The sequence below is a fragment of the mitochondrial genome of Lactuca serriola (assembly GCF_051521515.1).
Source record: "Lactuca serriola mitochondrion, complete genome".
Classification (NCBI taxonomy): domain Eukaryota; kingdom Viridiplantae; phylum Streptophyta; class Magnoliopsida; order Asterales; family Asteraceae; genus Lactuca; species Lactuca serriola.
The window spans coordinates 350001-363328 of NC_042378.1; the positions used below are offsets into that span (position 1 = coordinate 350001).

General features: G+C 42.6%; 1 protein-coding gene across 1 annotated transcript, besides 1 other annotated feature; it reads left to right on the forward strand.

Moving 5' to 3' along the window:
* The first annotated feature begins 4553 nt into the window (after positions 1 to 4553).
* On the forward strand, positions 4554 to 5117 carry rpl5 (ribosomal protein L5). The gene has a single exon. The coding sequence runs from the start codon at positions 4554 to 4556 to the stop codon at positions 5115 to 5117; it is 564 nt and encodes a 187-aa protein (YP_009640800.1).
* A 431-nt stretch (positions 5118 to 5548) lies between these two features.
* Positions 5549 to 5612: a dispersed repeat (second copy of repeat X-14).
* The last annotated feature ends 7716 nt before the right edge of the window (positions 5613 to 13328 follow it).

Sequence of the window (13328 nt, forward strand, 5' to 3'; positions counted from 1 at the left end):
GGATTCTTAGGGGGGCAAGGAAGAGGCTGTTATGTTAGTTGTAGCGCGCCTTCCCTCTTTATAACACTTCGGAAAGATTTTGCAGTCTTTTCTTATGATGACCTGGTCGAGAGAGTACGATACATCGGTGTAAAAGATTGATCCCTTTGGATCTTGGTCCATGATGGCCTTTTGATTAATAGAACTGGAAGAGGAGGAAAAGAAAGAGCTTATGATGACCATCTATTTGAGTCGATCATTTCGTAGATCTAATTCAAGTGTTTTTTTTGCAGTGGAAAGGCCTTCAAATCTGAAGTTTGACGCTTAAAGGAAGAAAAGAATTAGCTTTGGTTCAGAGCTTGAATCAGAATATCGTCACCCCAGGTGAGGAGTTCGGCTAAGCAGCTAGTTGCCTTCTTAGCCTTCCTAGACCGCTAGTTGACTTCTTAGCCTTAAGGGCTTGAAGAAGATAAGGGCATGGAGATTGACCCATCTCTTAGCCTGAGCTTGCTGGCTAGCTCTATTGGGTTGGTGTCGGGTTAGCCCTTAGTTTCCTTCCTCTCCTTCTCTTTCAGGGCTCGCTTCTCTCATCTCTAGTTTTTCGTCTACTTCTTTCATCTCCGCAATAATATACATATTCTTTCTAATAAGAGAAAGTATAGATCTTGAATAAGTTGGCTACGATTAGTCACTTCGGAAGCCGTTAACCAACGCACCGGCTTTTGACTGTCCTTCTAAGGTAAGGAGGCTCAACAAAGGTCTAAGCTACTAGAATGAACGGCACATTTCGGCTTGCTTTAGTCGCTTGCCTAAGAGTGGTGAAAGTGTTATGCCTAGATCGACTAAAAGGGCTTACCAGCTACCTTCCCCTTGTAAAGTCTTGAGCTTGAGATTGAATTCTTCCTAACATACGGCTGTCTTTCATAAGAACAGGAAAGTCTTTACAGGAAGTGATCGAATCAGTACGCCTTGCCATAATGAATGTCTGTTGGAGATAGAGGTATGGCGAAGAGCTTTAGAACTTTTCTTATTGGATTGAGAGTGCCCGTTATCTGCCATAGCCGCATGAAGAATTCTGAGAGGAGGTCTTTTCCAATACCAAGCCCTAAAGAGAAGGGATTGATAGATCGCTTCTCACCAGTAGCTAGCCTGTCTACTGTCCCATAGAAGGGGAATCAAGCCCGATTCTATCTTGCTTTCACCTCCGCTGTGAAGGCTCTTATCTCAGAAGGCATACAAAAAGCTCTTCCACGCCTAGCATCGTACTTTCCACTACTCGTGTAAGTCCTCCTTCAGAACAGGTAGGTGAGTCACTCTCCGCTAACCTGGTAGGTGGGACTTGCTCTACTTTGACTTCTTTATTTCATAACACTAGCCAACCAGCGTACCTGGAAGGAGCTGACACTCGTCGAGAGGATAAAGGGTTTTTGATCTTGTCAGATGCTTACAGGATATAGAATCACGTTTCCGGATGAGTTAAGTTCTTGTTCATTTCTCTTTCTAAAAGGGAGTCTCAATGAGACCTAAGAAAGGTAATGAGTCTGAATGCCTTCAGTATATTGTTGCTGGCAACCTTTCACTTAGAAGCAATAATAGGAAGTCCTAGGCAGTCTTATCTTATCTTATGGGCAATGCCCCCTTTGCCGTAAAGAGTAGCCATATCCAGTGCGATCTCCTCATACTCAGGCGTCGCCTCTAATCCCATTTCAAAACTCTACAACCGCTCCGGTCACACTGCACCTTAGAGCTTTAACGGGCCTTTAGGCTAAGGATAGATTGCCTGATAGACGAATTCGTCGACCTCCAATGCTCTAATAAGCTATCTTTCTCCCTGGGCTTCTCCGCTAACAACCAGTCCTGCAACCCGACCGGTTGGACAAGAAGAGCTTCCCTTCCTAGTCCTTGATCCTAGTTACTAGCCTTCAAGGCCGACTGCAATTCAAGGTGGTACGAGCTAGTGCGAACTAACTACTTGAATCCACACCTCAATTGTATTCCTTTCCTGACCTTCAATCAAAGGATTCCACCTGGCACCGACAAATCCCATTCTAGCGGGGAAGAACCACCATCCGGAGAAGCTGCATCTTCAATGGGTAGATCCCCTCCAAGCTTGACTCATAGGATGGGGAAAACCAAGCAACGACCAGCTCATTCACCTGAATTTGGTTGGGGCACAGCGGGTATTGAACATCTAAGTGCGAGCCTACCTCCGCTAGTGATCCCTCTTTCCCTGGAACCAATGGTTACGAATCTGCATCGAACTAACGAAAGAACCCCTGACGGAACTGAATTAGACTAAAGTGCGGAACAACCATGCGGAACCATTTCATCTCATTCCTCTTCACCATAAATAGCTCCATCCAAGCCTACGGCAGCTTATTTCCGATCTCTCCCAACCCCGAAGTCAGACCAGTCTGAGCCGAACCGAGACAATGAACGGCGAATCTCAACCTTTTTTGTTTCATCCTCTCTGGGCATCTAGACGGAGAAAGAAGGGACGAGTGTATCCGGGCCATGATCCGATCCATATTTTATCTGTATATTCCGGCAGAGCATATCGATATCGGGATCCCTCCAAGCCGGCTCTGGGACAGCATCAAAAGTCCTTCGTTCCTCCTTGCAATGAGCAGGGACCAGGGAAGATGTATGAGGCTGGTAAGGTAAGTACATCGATTCATCTCTAGCAGCCAGACTTAGGTCATTAAACCCTTATTCCGGTGTCCTTGGATGAGAATCTTTCTATACTATACGCATGCCTTCTGGCACAACACACACCCACTCAGAAGAGCACACCACCCTAATCCCTAAAGAAGAGAGGGAAAGAGCGGAAAAGCTGGTTTGACGTCAACAGTTCTTCCTTGTTCCGACAAAGAGTGTGTTTCCTTATTCTTTTTTAGCTTTGAGCTTGGTTCAGATTGGACACGTCCTCACTCGTTCTTTTTTTTTCAAGATCTTTGAGCCTCATAAGGATTCTTCTAACTGGTCTGTCCCAGTGCTAATAGACCCACTCCAATCTCGGGAACCTTTCCTGAGCTACTAAAATCTTGGAAATCGACTAGCCTTACTTCTTTCGGGGCTCCATCCCTCTTGACTATATAGGTAGGGGCTTAGCTGCTCCTAGTCAGATAAAAGTTCTCTACTGGGCTCTCGGCTACCCTGAACTACTAAAAACCCAGCCTTTGATGTGCTTGCCCAGCCTCTTCCACTAGAAAGAGCTTCTTCTCTTAAGGCTTCTTGCCAGTAGTGAGAAAAACCTTGCTTATCTATCTTTAGAAAGAGGATAGAGACAAAGATAACTAGATCAATGTCTTCCGTCTTCGTCTGCTAGAACCTTCAAGGAAGATGCAAAAGGCAGTACAGATGATAAGAGCATCTTTGCGTCTTCTCGTCTGGATCTATATAGGGGATCGAATGCATTTGAACTCCTTCTATCTAGCGCTCTCAAGCTGAGGTAACTCGAAGCTTTGAATGGCTCCTGCCTAGCTTCCTTCCAGTGATTAGAGTCTTCTGTTTGCTGTTTTTCATCTTGCTATGAGTGCCTTTACCCTTCTCTAAGAAGCCATAGGACTGTGCTATGAGGGAGGAACCCTTAGGTTTGCGGGGCATTGGATTCAATCCAGCCACAGGTTCTCCCTTTCAAGTAGCATAGACAATTTGTCATTGAAAAGAGTAGAATCTTACGCCAAATGTCGTAGATAAATATACTCAGCCGGGAGAATAACTAGCGCCTGTCTCTAGTGATTATACTAGAGGGATCCTTTTTTCTTATTCTGACTAGGGTAAAGGCACTATCGGACATGGGATTTTTTATATAGAAAATACTCCTCGTGTAAATGGAAGTATGTCACATGGGTGTGGCCTTAAATTCATCCATGAACCACTGCTTCTCCATAGAAAATCCACGAATTTGGCCGAGTTGGCTCTAATTCAATGCCTGTCTCCATCGAGAGTTCCCGGATATGCTGGGAATCCTCTCAAGGATGGAGGTGGTCGTCTAAGAACTGCTGGGTCCAGGGTAATGGCGCCTTCCACACTTAGGTTGATGCTGGCGGAGTGTGTTGGTTTTTTTCTTCTAGTATTTTTTGATGCAGTCAGAACGTCTCATCATATGATATTCAAGGCTAATTGAGTTCTTGCAGCTAGGGCAGCATCCAATGTCTGGCTCGGTCTTCATCGAATGTCAGACTGGTTCAAAGCTGTTCAATGATGGCTGAATCAATGCCATCAGGCTTTCTAGAATGTAAGGGTTCGAAAAGTCAGTTCAAGGGCTCAAATCCTGATATTCTATGCTTGAGGAATGTCTTTGCGGATGATATGCTAGCAGAAAACAAATTGATATGTCAGTATAAAACCTAAGTAAAGAAGATCATTGAAATCCTATTGTTATTGCTTTCACTACAAAAATGAAAAGGATAGAAGCTGGAGACTGGCCTATATTCCTACTAATGTGATCCCCATTACTGAAAATCTGTTCTACACTACGATATATTGCTCTGATGTTTTTACAACTATCTTTTTTGAAGCAGATAGTTCACAGTGCTCATTCTATCGATACTGGGAAAGAAAAAAAAAGAATGTTTACACTCAATTTTCATTACGAAGATGTATCACGTCAGGATCCGTTGCTCAAACCGAATCACGCCAACGTTATGGAAGTTCCTGGATCGTGTAAAATAAGAGTAGTACCAAAGGCAGCACCCTCTGATTTCATAATAAAAAATGGAAAATTGGCTATGGAGATTCCGTGCGGTCAGAAATTAATACAGACACAAAGGGCTTCGACAGGAAAGGAGTTTCGATCCAATCCATTCTTGGGAAAAAATCAAGACAAAAAAGGATATGTCAGTGACCTAGCACGGCAAAGCACTCTCCGAGGGCATGGAATGTCTCATTTTTTGGTAAGAATCTCCGCAGTAATGTCTCTGTTAGATTTTCCGGTCGAAATACGGGAAAAGTCCATTCAATTCTTGATGGAAATGGAGTTTTGCGAATTCTCCCCGGAACTGGAAGATCATTTCGAGATCTTCGAACATATTCGAGGGTTCAATGTCACTATTGTAACTTCGGCCAACACACAAGATGAGACTTTACCACCGTGGAGCGGCTTTTTTCAAAAAGATGAGGGGGAAAGTCAGTAAGATGTCGGAGAAGCAAAATATACGAGATCACAAACGTAGATTGCTCGCGGCTAAGTATGAATTGAGACGAAAGCTTTAGAAATTTGTAAAGATACCGATCGATCTAGTGATATGCGGGACAAACATCGTTAGAAGTTGTCCAAGTTGCCAAGAAAGAGTTCCTTTGCACTAGTAAGAAACCGATGTATTTCCACGGGTCGCCCTCGTTCCGTATATCAGTTCTTTTCTTTCGAATTTCTCGTCTCGTTTTTCGTGGATTAGCATCTCGAGGTCCTTTGATGGGCATAAAGAAATCGTCTTGGTAGCATCAAACCAATAGAACAAGGGTTAGCTCTGCAGCTGGTCTACAAGCAAGGTAAGTAGGTCCATGCGACCGGCCCCGGATGTACCCTTTAGCCGCGAGGGGAACCGGGTAAACAAAGTCGCGATCAGAATGAATGGTAGTTCGCTGGGCCTGTCTTTTGCTCCCAGAGGTGCTGGTTCGAATCCAGTTCGCGACAAGTACTCATACTAAAGTGTGCTCCGATAGGTATTTCCACTGTTCGATACCTTTTCGTGATGACTGTTCCCTGCTCCATTATCAGCCAACGGCTCTAACCGCTTCTATTGGCTCAGTTGGATGGAGTACATCTTTGTGCGAGACAGTGTAGGAGTTGAGATCCAGTGCGCTTAAACTCTTCTAAGAAGGAATGATTACCTGGTAAAAGCTTGAAGCTATACCCTTTTCATTCAAGTTGAGCTTCGATCCTAGAGAAGAAAGAGAGAGGGTTTACCAGCAGTGTACACCTTCACCCTCTGCTAGTTGACTTATGAGCCCTCCCCTCTAGGCTGACAGCTTGCAAGTTAGTATGACATCCAGTAGGAAGTCTATCTTTTCGGGATGCAGGGGCAATGAAACGAGATGGGATGTTATATAGAATATAGGTAGCTTATGTGCATGTTAGTGAAATACCTGGTTGTCGAGTCATTCAGCTAATGTATGATTCCTAGTTCGATCAAAAAAGCCTTAGAAAAAAGGACAGGGAGCTCTAGCCTATTTCAATTTCCGGATCTAGCTCAAAAAAAATTACAGCGCTGGGAGAAGAACTGCGGATGTGTACGGGCGTAGGTAGGCCAGTCAATAGACTCTCTTTCTCTCAGCAGAAGCACTGGACAACTTGACTCAATCACATACTAGGGACCCCTCTTTCTAAGTTTGGTAGTCTCTCATCTATAGAGCTGGGTAGAAGGAATGTACCGAACGAAGTTGCTAAAGGCTGGCATCCATCCTTCCATTTGATCAAAGGCATCAGAGCATAAGTAATTCACTCGAAAGGAGAAGAGCGTCAAGCAGCCCCAACTCTAGCTCCGTAGAGCAGGAGAATGCTCAGGTCCGTCTACGTGTGATTCCTCATTTTCTTCCTAAAACGTGAGGTGAGCTGCTGATTCTACTCTTGGAGTTACTCAATATAATGCTTCCTGAAAAGGATTTGAACCAAGAAAAGAAGAAAATACCATAGTAGATCTATGATTAGCCCTCGGTCGGGATGGTCCTGTCGAAGAACTTTATTCATGCAGAGAAAGACACTTAGGATAGGAGACTTATGGATGCAGGGTCTGCAAGTGAAACCCCAAAACCTAAAATCCCCTAATGCCTATCAAATAAGAGTCCTACCGGAGATCAGGTGTCAAAGGTGTCTAGGATTTATCCCAAAAGTAAGTAGGAGTGCTCTTCCATTCAAGCCTTCAGCCTTACAGTCTATAGACCTTACCTCACAAATCTTTTCTCTCGGGATTGAGTTGCTGTATCTGTAGTAGCATTCCCTCTAGTCACCTAGAAAGAGGAAAATTGCCAGTTTAGTTCCATCTCCTTGAGTTTCAATTGGAATGCTAGGGTAAGTCCCAAAGTCCTAAGTTCTTCCTTTCAATAAAAGTAGTAGGGCTAACGATATTTCTTTAGCTTAATGCTAGGCGTATAGATAGGTTTCTGGATCTCGAGATTAGTTTCATTTCTCTGGCTAGGAATAAGCAAAAAAACAAGGAAAGCGGATTCTCTTCTCGGGTAAGCGGTGCTCTCTTTCGCATAAGCCCTTTCTTAAGTAAGGTGATGGCGCTCTTTATCAGCTGCTTTCCTGGCATGTTACTTAAAGAAAACAAGTGAAGTAAGCTCCCCCCTTGATCCGATACAAGCGAGCTAAGGGGCATGATGTTCTCCCAATACCTGAGAGACACTTCACAGAGACTAAAGGTTAGGGGGATGGTAGTAAACCAACTGCAAGCACATGAACTCGCTATACCATTCTCTGCCCGCTACCCCTGCTCCTACTTCGAATGATAGAACGATTCGAAAGGGGCATACGTACGGCTTTGACTAAACGACTAACTAAGGTTTTTAGGAAGCAGACGTAATCGAAAGAAAGCTTGGGCCGAATGGAAGGGGCTTCCAACGATGGCAGGCTTACGGGATAAGGGCATACTCGTATGAAAAATATCCTAACTAAACGCTAAGCATTGAACCTAGCATTGAACCTTACTTCAAAGACTTTTATACGACCAACCGCCTACTTAATTACACTTCCGGCATGGCATTAAGCAAGTTCCTTCTTCTGCGAATATGAGATAGACCGACGGGACTAAGGGACTGTGGGAATAGCGAAAGCCCTGATTCAAAGATATTGGCCAGTCAAAAGGAAGAAGGTGAAAGACCACAAAAGTATTCCCCCTAAAGCTCTGCAAAGGCCTTTCGGAGATTGACCGTTTTTTCGAATTCGTATCCGTTGGCTAAGTACTTAGAAGCTTGGCCACCAGTAGCCTCGGACCTTCATCCTTCGACCCTCAAGACCTCTTATAGCGCTCTTGCCTTCCAGCTAGCCAAGCCTTTGGAAAGAAGTAAATTTCGGAGTCTGTAAAAGAAAAGAAAGACTAGCGGCGCTTATTCCTATTCCATGAGATAGCAGTGGTTACGAATTCAATTTTGAAATAAAAGGGAGTTTTTCAACTATACGAAAGTGATGTTCCTTGCGAGAGGTAAGTTCTTAGGAATCGATTGAATCACAGGAAAGATCAGGAATAGCCCTTTAGGTTGCAACTCCTTCTAAGACTACTAGTATTGGCAAGAGGGATGAACCTGATTGACCTATTATTTCCCCCGGGGCGGATTCTAAACCCGCTTCGACGTCTTCCCACAGATCTGCCTTATCGAGCCGGTGCCATTCAGGCAATGAAATAGGTTTTTTGTACGAGGAATAAGAGGCATATGCAAGAGCAGGTTGCACGAAAGGAACTGACATCTCATCGGAATAGGAAGCGAATCCGCTCTTCTATGTGCTAGATGTCGGCATTTCCCCTCTTAGCATACAGCATTCACTTCACTGACGCCTACTGACCGGATCGGGCACGAAGGAGGAAGGAACAATGGGAGAGAGGCGAAGCATTTGAAATGAGTTCATTCTCATATAGCAGGAAAGTCTTACCATTTCGAAAAGAGCTCAGTAAATGGTCGAGCTAGCTCCTTCTGCATGGCCTAAAAGCTAATAAAGTGAAAGGGTCGTGAAGCAGCTTACTTTCCTTTCATTCCAATATGGCATACTACTGAATCAGAATCAGGATCTTCCAGGGATTGGCCACTCATCTGGAGTATGTCACCAGGTCAGGCCTAGCTGATGAAAGATCTCGTTTTATGACCATCTTTCTTAAGCAAAAAGAGTAGCTTAGCTCTCATAGTAATTAATAGCTCGAGGCTTTATTTCTTCTATTATAGAATAGAAATCTATAAATGGAGGAGTAGGCTGACAAGCGGTCCTATTTCAGCAGCTTTGCTCAATGCATTATCCAGATCTCGAATCATTGGAATTAGCTTGCTTTCCCTTCTATTATATAAGAAGTCTTCCCCGGTCGGGAATCAATCATACTACGATCGTCAAATCCTACGCTGTCAATAGAACTGTCGGCATATAACCTAGAATCAATAGGAGCTAATAAGATCTTCCCCAGGGTAATTTCACTAAGACTGCCCTACTCCCTTGACTAATATGGTTCAGGTGGAATAGTCGGACATAGAATACAGGGAATGCGCATACAGTGAATAAGACCCCTCCTTTAAGTAGGAATTAGACCAAGGCTAGACTGGATGCTGCTACTACATGTACAGCAGCTAAGATTGATTCTCTTACCTGCATCCTTACACCTAGAAAGGTACTTTGTTACTAGCCTGAAAGTCTCAACATCTCCCTAAAAAAGGATTAATAAGGAATGCTAAAAAGAAAGAATCTAAGGCTGAAACTGAAACAACACTATAGCTCCTTAGATTTTGCTCGTTACGCTCCTTAGTAAGTGAATTGGTAGAACTTCAATACACTTGACCTTACTGGCTTTCCTAGTCCGACATCGACTACATCGAAAGAGATAGAAGACTTAGCCGATTAGACCAGATAGAGAATAGGAATTGACAGAAGATAGACACAGGCTATAGAGAAGGAATGCTAAAAAGAGAGATAGGAAAAGCTATGTGTACCAAACAGGGAAATCTATACGGTGATACCTCAAGCCCATGATATAACATTTTCTTGTAAGAAAGCCGTTGATAACGAATTGGTAACCCCTGGTCGGAGCGGGTAGGAGCCGAATAGATGGGAATGAAGTTCCTTTACAGCTCCGGAAAGGAGGCTTGTGCCACTAAGGGGTTGCCGCTTATTCAAGTGACGGGGCAAATGCCCTATTAATTGAATCTAAGTCAAGCTTATCCTCTAATGCCTGGGAAGCTATTCCATCTGTAGTATCGCTGGAGGAAAGCTAATAAGTACAGTTGCAGTCCGCTTTAAGCGGTTGGTTAGCTATTATACAATTTGAAAAAGCTTATTAAAGAAGTAACCTTAATAGTTTTACTATACAGGGAGCTGAGACTTTTAGATGGTGCATAAGCACTGGGGAATGCTTAATGGCATTCAAACTTGCAGGAAAAACACCAGCTCTTATCAATATTCCTTCCTAGGGAAACAGCCCAAGAGCATACTTTTAAACTGGCTTGTTATAACCTGCTTTCCTAAGAGGTACTTCGCTAGCTCGCTTTCAAATTGGTAAGATCATATTATAAACTATTAAAGGCAAAGACTCCAAGGAAATAGATCCTCATTCATGGGCTAGCATTTCTTTACAGTGGGGAACACTATCTATGGATAGAGCTTAGTTAATTAGAGAATTCAAAAGTAGCTCGCCTTTAGTCAGCTAGTACAAGAAAGTGGAGACTCAATGAACTGCATAAAAGTCCTGATATCTCGTTGTAATCCCAAGCATGCAATCCCTAAACTCCATGAGTTGCCCACTTCTCAGAAGAACAGTTGATCGTACTACTCATTCATGTTGGCAGTCACTCTCATGGATTTCTCATAGAAGATCCTTATTCTTGATAGCACTGGTAAGGGACGATTCTCAGTGCCAACCTATCCCCAATCACACTGAATGCTTACTTACCAATCCTTTCTCAGAGAATTCCTCGTGCATCAAAAAACTTCTAGTAAAGTGAAGGAGACCCACTTCGCATGGAGAAGTTCAAAGCTTCCATGAGTAGTCGGATGGACATGCTTGCCAATCTTGAGTTGTCATCGGGTAGGGCATGATTACAGCGAGTGTTCGCATGACTTGGGACAAACCTCTAGAGTCTTCTCCTCCTTGCCGCTGCTGGTTAGGGGCAATCGACCGATCCACATTTGTTGATACGTATATGGATAGATAGATAGCGACTCTTCCTCTCTCCTGCTAGTAAATAAACTATGGAAATGCACCGGCATGTTTTTTCCCTATCTTAAATTGTTGTCAACCTCCCTACTAACCATAATCTGTAGGATAGTAATCTGTAGGATTGTACACGACAACCTTACCCTCATAGTCCAGAGCAACCATCCTATTGCGACAATAGAGAGGCTCTAGCCCTGGTTCTTTATACTCGATTGAACAAGACAGCCCGAGATCTTGTATCATATCAAATACTTGATATTCATCGATTCTTAGATCATCAGTACATGCTATAAAGACCATACCTATGAATCTTTCAAATGCAATCCCTGGATATTTATGGCTGAACTGCCGGTCGAACTCCATTAAGGTAAGATTGAATAAGACCCTATTGATTTCTCCAACAATTGGCATACAACCGAAGCATATCTTTCTACCATCCTCATCAAAGGTCTCGAGATTTAGAAAGCTACTAACCAGCTTATAACAAACCGAATCTGCCCCAACAAAGGACTTAACACCATCTAAAACCAGACTCTCAGGAATCAGTTGTAATGATGGATCCATGTTAATCTGGTACAGTCTACTCACCTTACCCATGTTTTGAATACCAGAATAAAAGAGACCTAACCTATCTAATAATCTGTAATTCTCCTTGGGCACATAACCATAAGTCAAACGATAGAAATGGATACTCAATGCCATGAACACCAAGACATCCTCTTTTTTTGATGGAAAAACAACTATATAGTGTGAACTATCTCTGCTTGGATAAAACGTTAAGTCAGGAAAATCAGGTAGCGTTGCAAATAAAAATTCTAGTAGATCATCCCTACTTATTCTCCTGAGCCTTAGCGGAGATAGAGTGTAAAAACCTGAAAGCAATATCTGTTGAAGATTACATAACTCTTTCTTAGATAGATTATATTTCTGAGTGCTTTTTAAATCATTATACAGAAAATCAATATCCTCTGATAGCTGAACTAGCGAACTAGAAATTGTAGAATAATAAGAAGATCTTGCACATATCATAGTCAACTTATAAGAAGATTTGGATTGAATTGTTTCTTGTTTGTTTTTCATCTTTTTACTATTATTTCTTGTAATTCTTGAACTTTCAAAGTACTTATTAATTCTAAATCAGGAGGAGATGAATATGACATCATACCCATTCCGAGAAAGGCTGCTACTATGATCCCTAAACCAAGGGCCACCCTAGCATTGCTACCTTCAGCAGTGTTACCACTAGGAAGATGGATTTCATTGAACGGATAGACATTATCAAAGGCGGATAACACTTGATCTGATATATACTTATACTCCACATAACTCATTTTCATAAAGGGGGCTATATCAAATGAAACATCCTTGAAAGAATCATACGGAAGCTCTCTCGGTACTAAGATTCCTGGAGGTGCTACTTCTGGTACTCCAGGTATAAAGTTGTACCAGACAGTACAACCAATCCCTAAGCTAACAAATATGATTAAGCGCCCATACATACCTTTATAATATGTTATAAATTCTATTACTTTTTTATACGGGGTCCTGGTGAGAACATCTAAGCAATGGTGCAACCCACCCTTGAACCTGGTATTTTCAAACAAATCTGGGGTTGAAAAACGTAACATTTTTGATAACCCGAGAGATTGAAAGACATACATTAACATTTTCTTCGCTGAATTGCTCATTATAAATTCATATCTTTGGAAACGAGTATGCTCTGGAAAAAAACGGAAATATAACGCCAGAATAGCATCTTTAGCTGATTGAACTTTAAGTTGTTCAACAATCAGACTTTCTTTTAAATCAGTAAGAGGGAAACTATTCACAGGTAGACTTAAAATAGGAAAACTATTAAGCAATTCATCCTTATTTACATGAGAATTCGGATTATTTGTGGGGGGAGTATAAGTCAAAGGCTGGATTGGCTTAGGAATTGACCTTCGCAAATTCAGACCTCTACGCTTAGAGAACGTATCCTTTTTTCCGAAACGATAGCTTTCCGGCAGCATTCCACCATTACCTGTGTAATATATATCATTTCTAGTGTGATTAACTCTCAATCTGTCAAATAACAATTTCATTTTTTCTTTTATCATCTATTTAAAGAGTAATACTCGGGATTTTCTCTCAGAACTGCTTATGCCGCTAGCTTTTCCTTGAAGCCCCCGTAGGAATGACCAACTTTATCGATAGGCTTCCCTTATACTTAAGGACTTTCATAATCTCGATTCCGTAGGATAGATTTTCGATTCCGTAGGACATAAGAGTATATGAGGTGCCTTTACCCACAGAAATACTAGACTCAACCCAGACCATGAGAGGAACAAGGCACAGAGCCATGTTTCTTCGGCCTTGGGACAGGCATTATGGGATTTTACCCGACGGGGGGCTGCCTTTACCCTGAGCCAGTATTTCTCCCCTAGAAAATGGTTTAGGATAACCTCCAGGGGACAGACAGCGGTATTACTCTAAAGACCCAGGTAGGGCTAGGGTGTA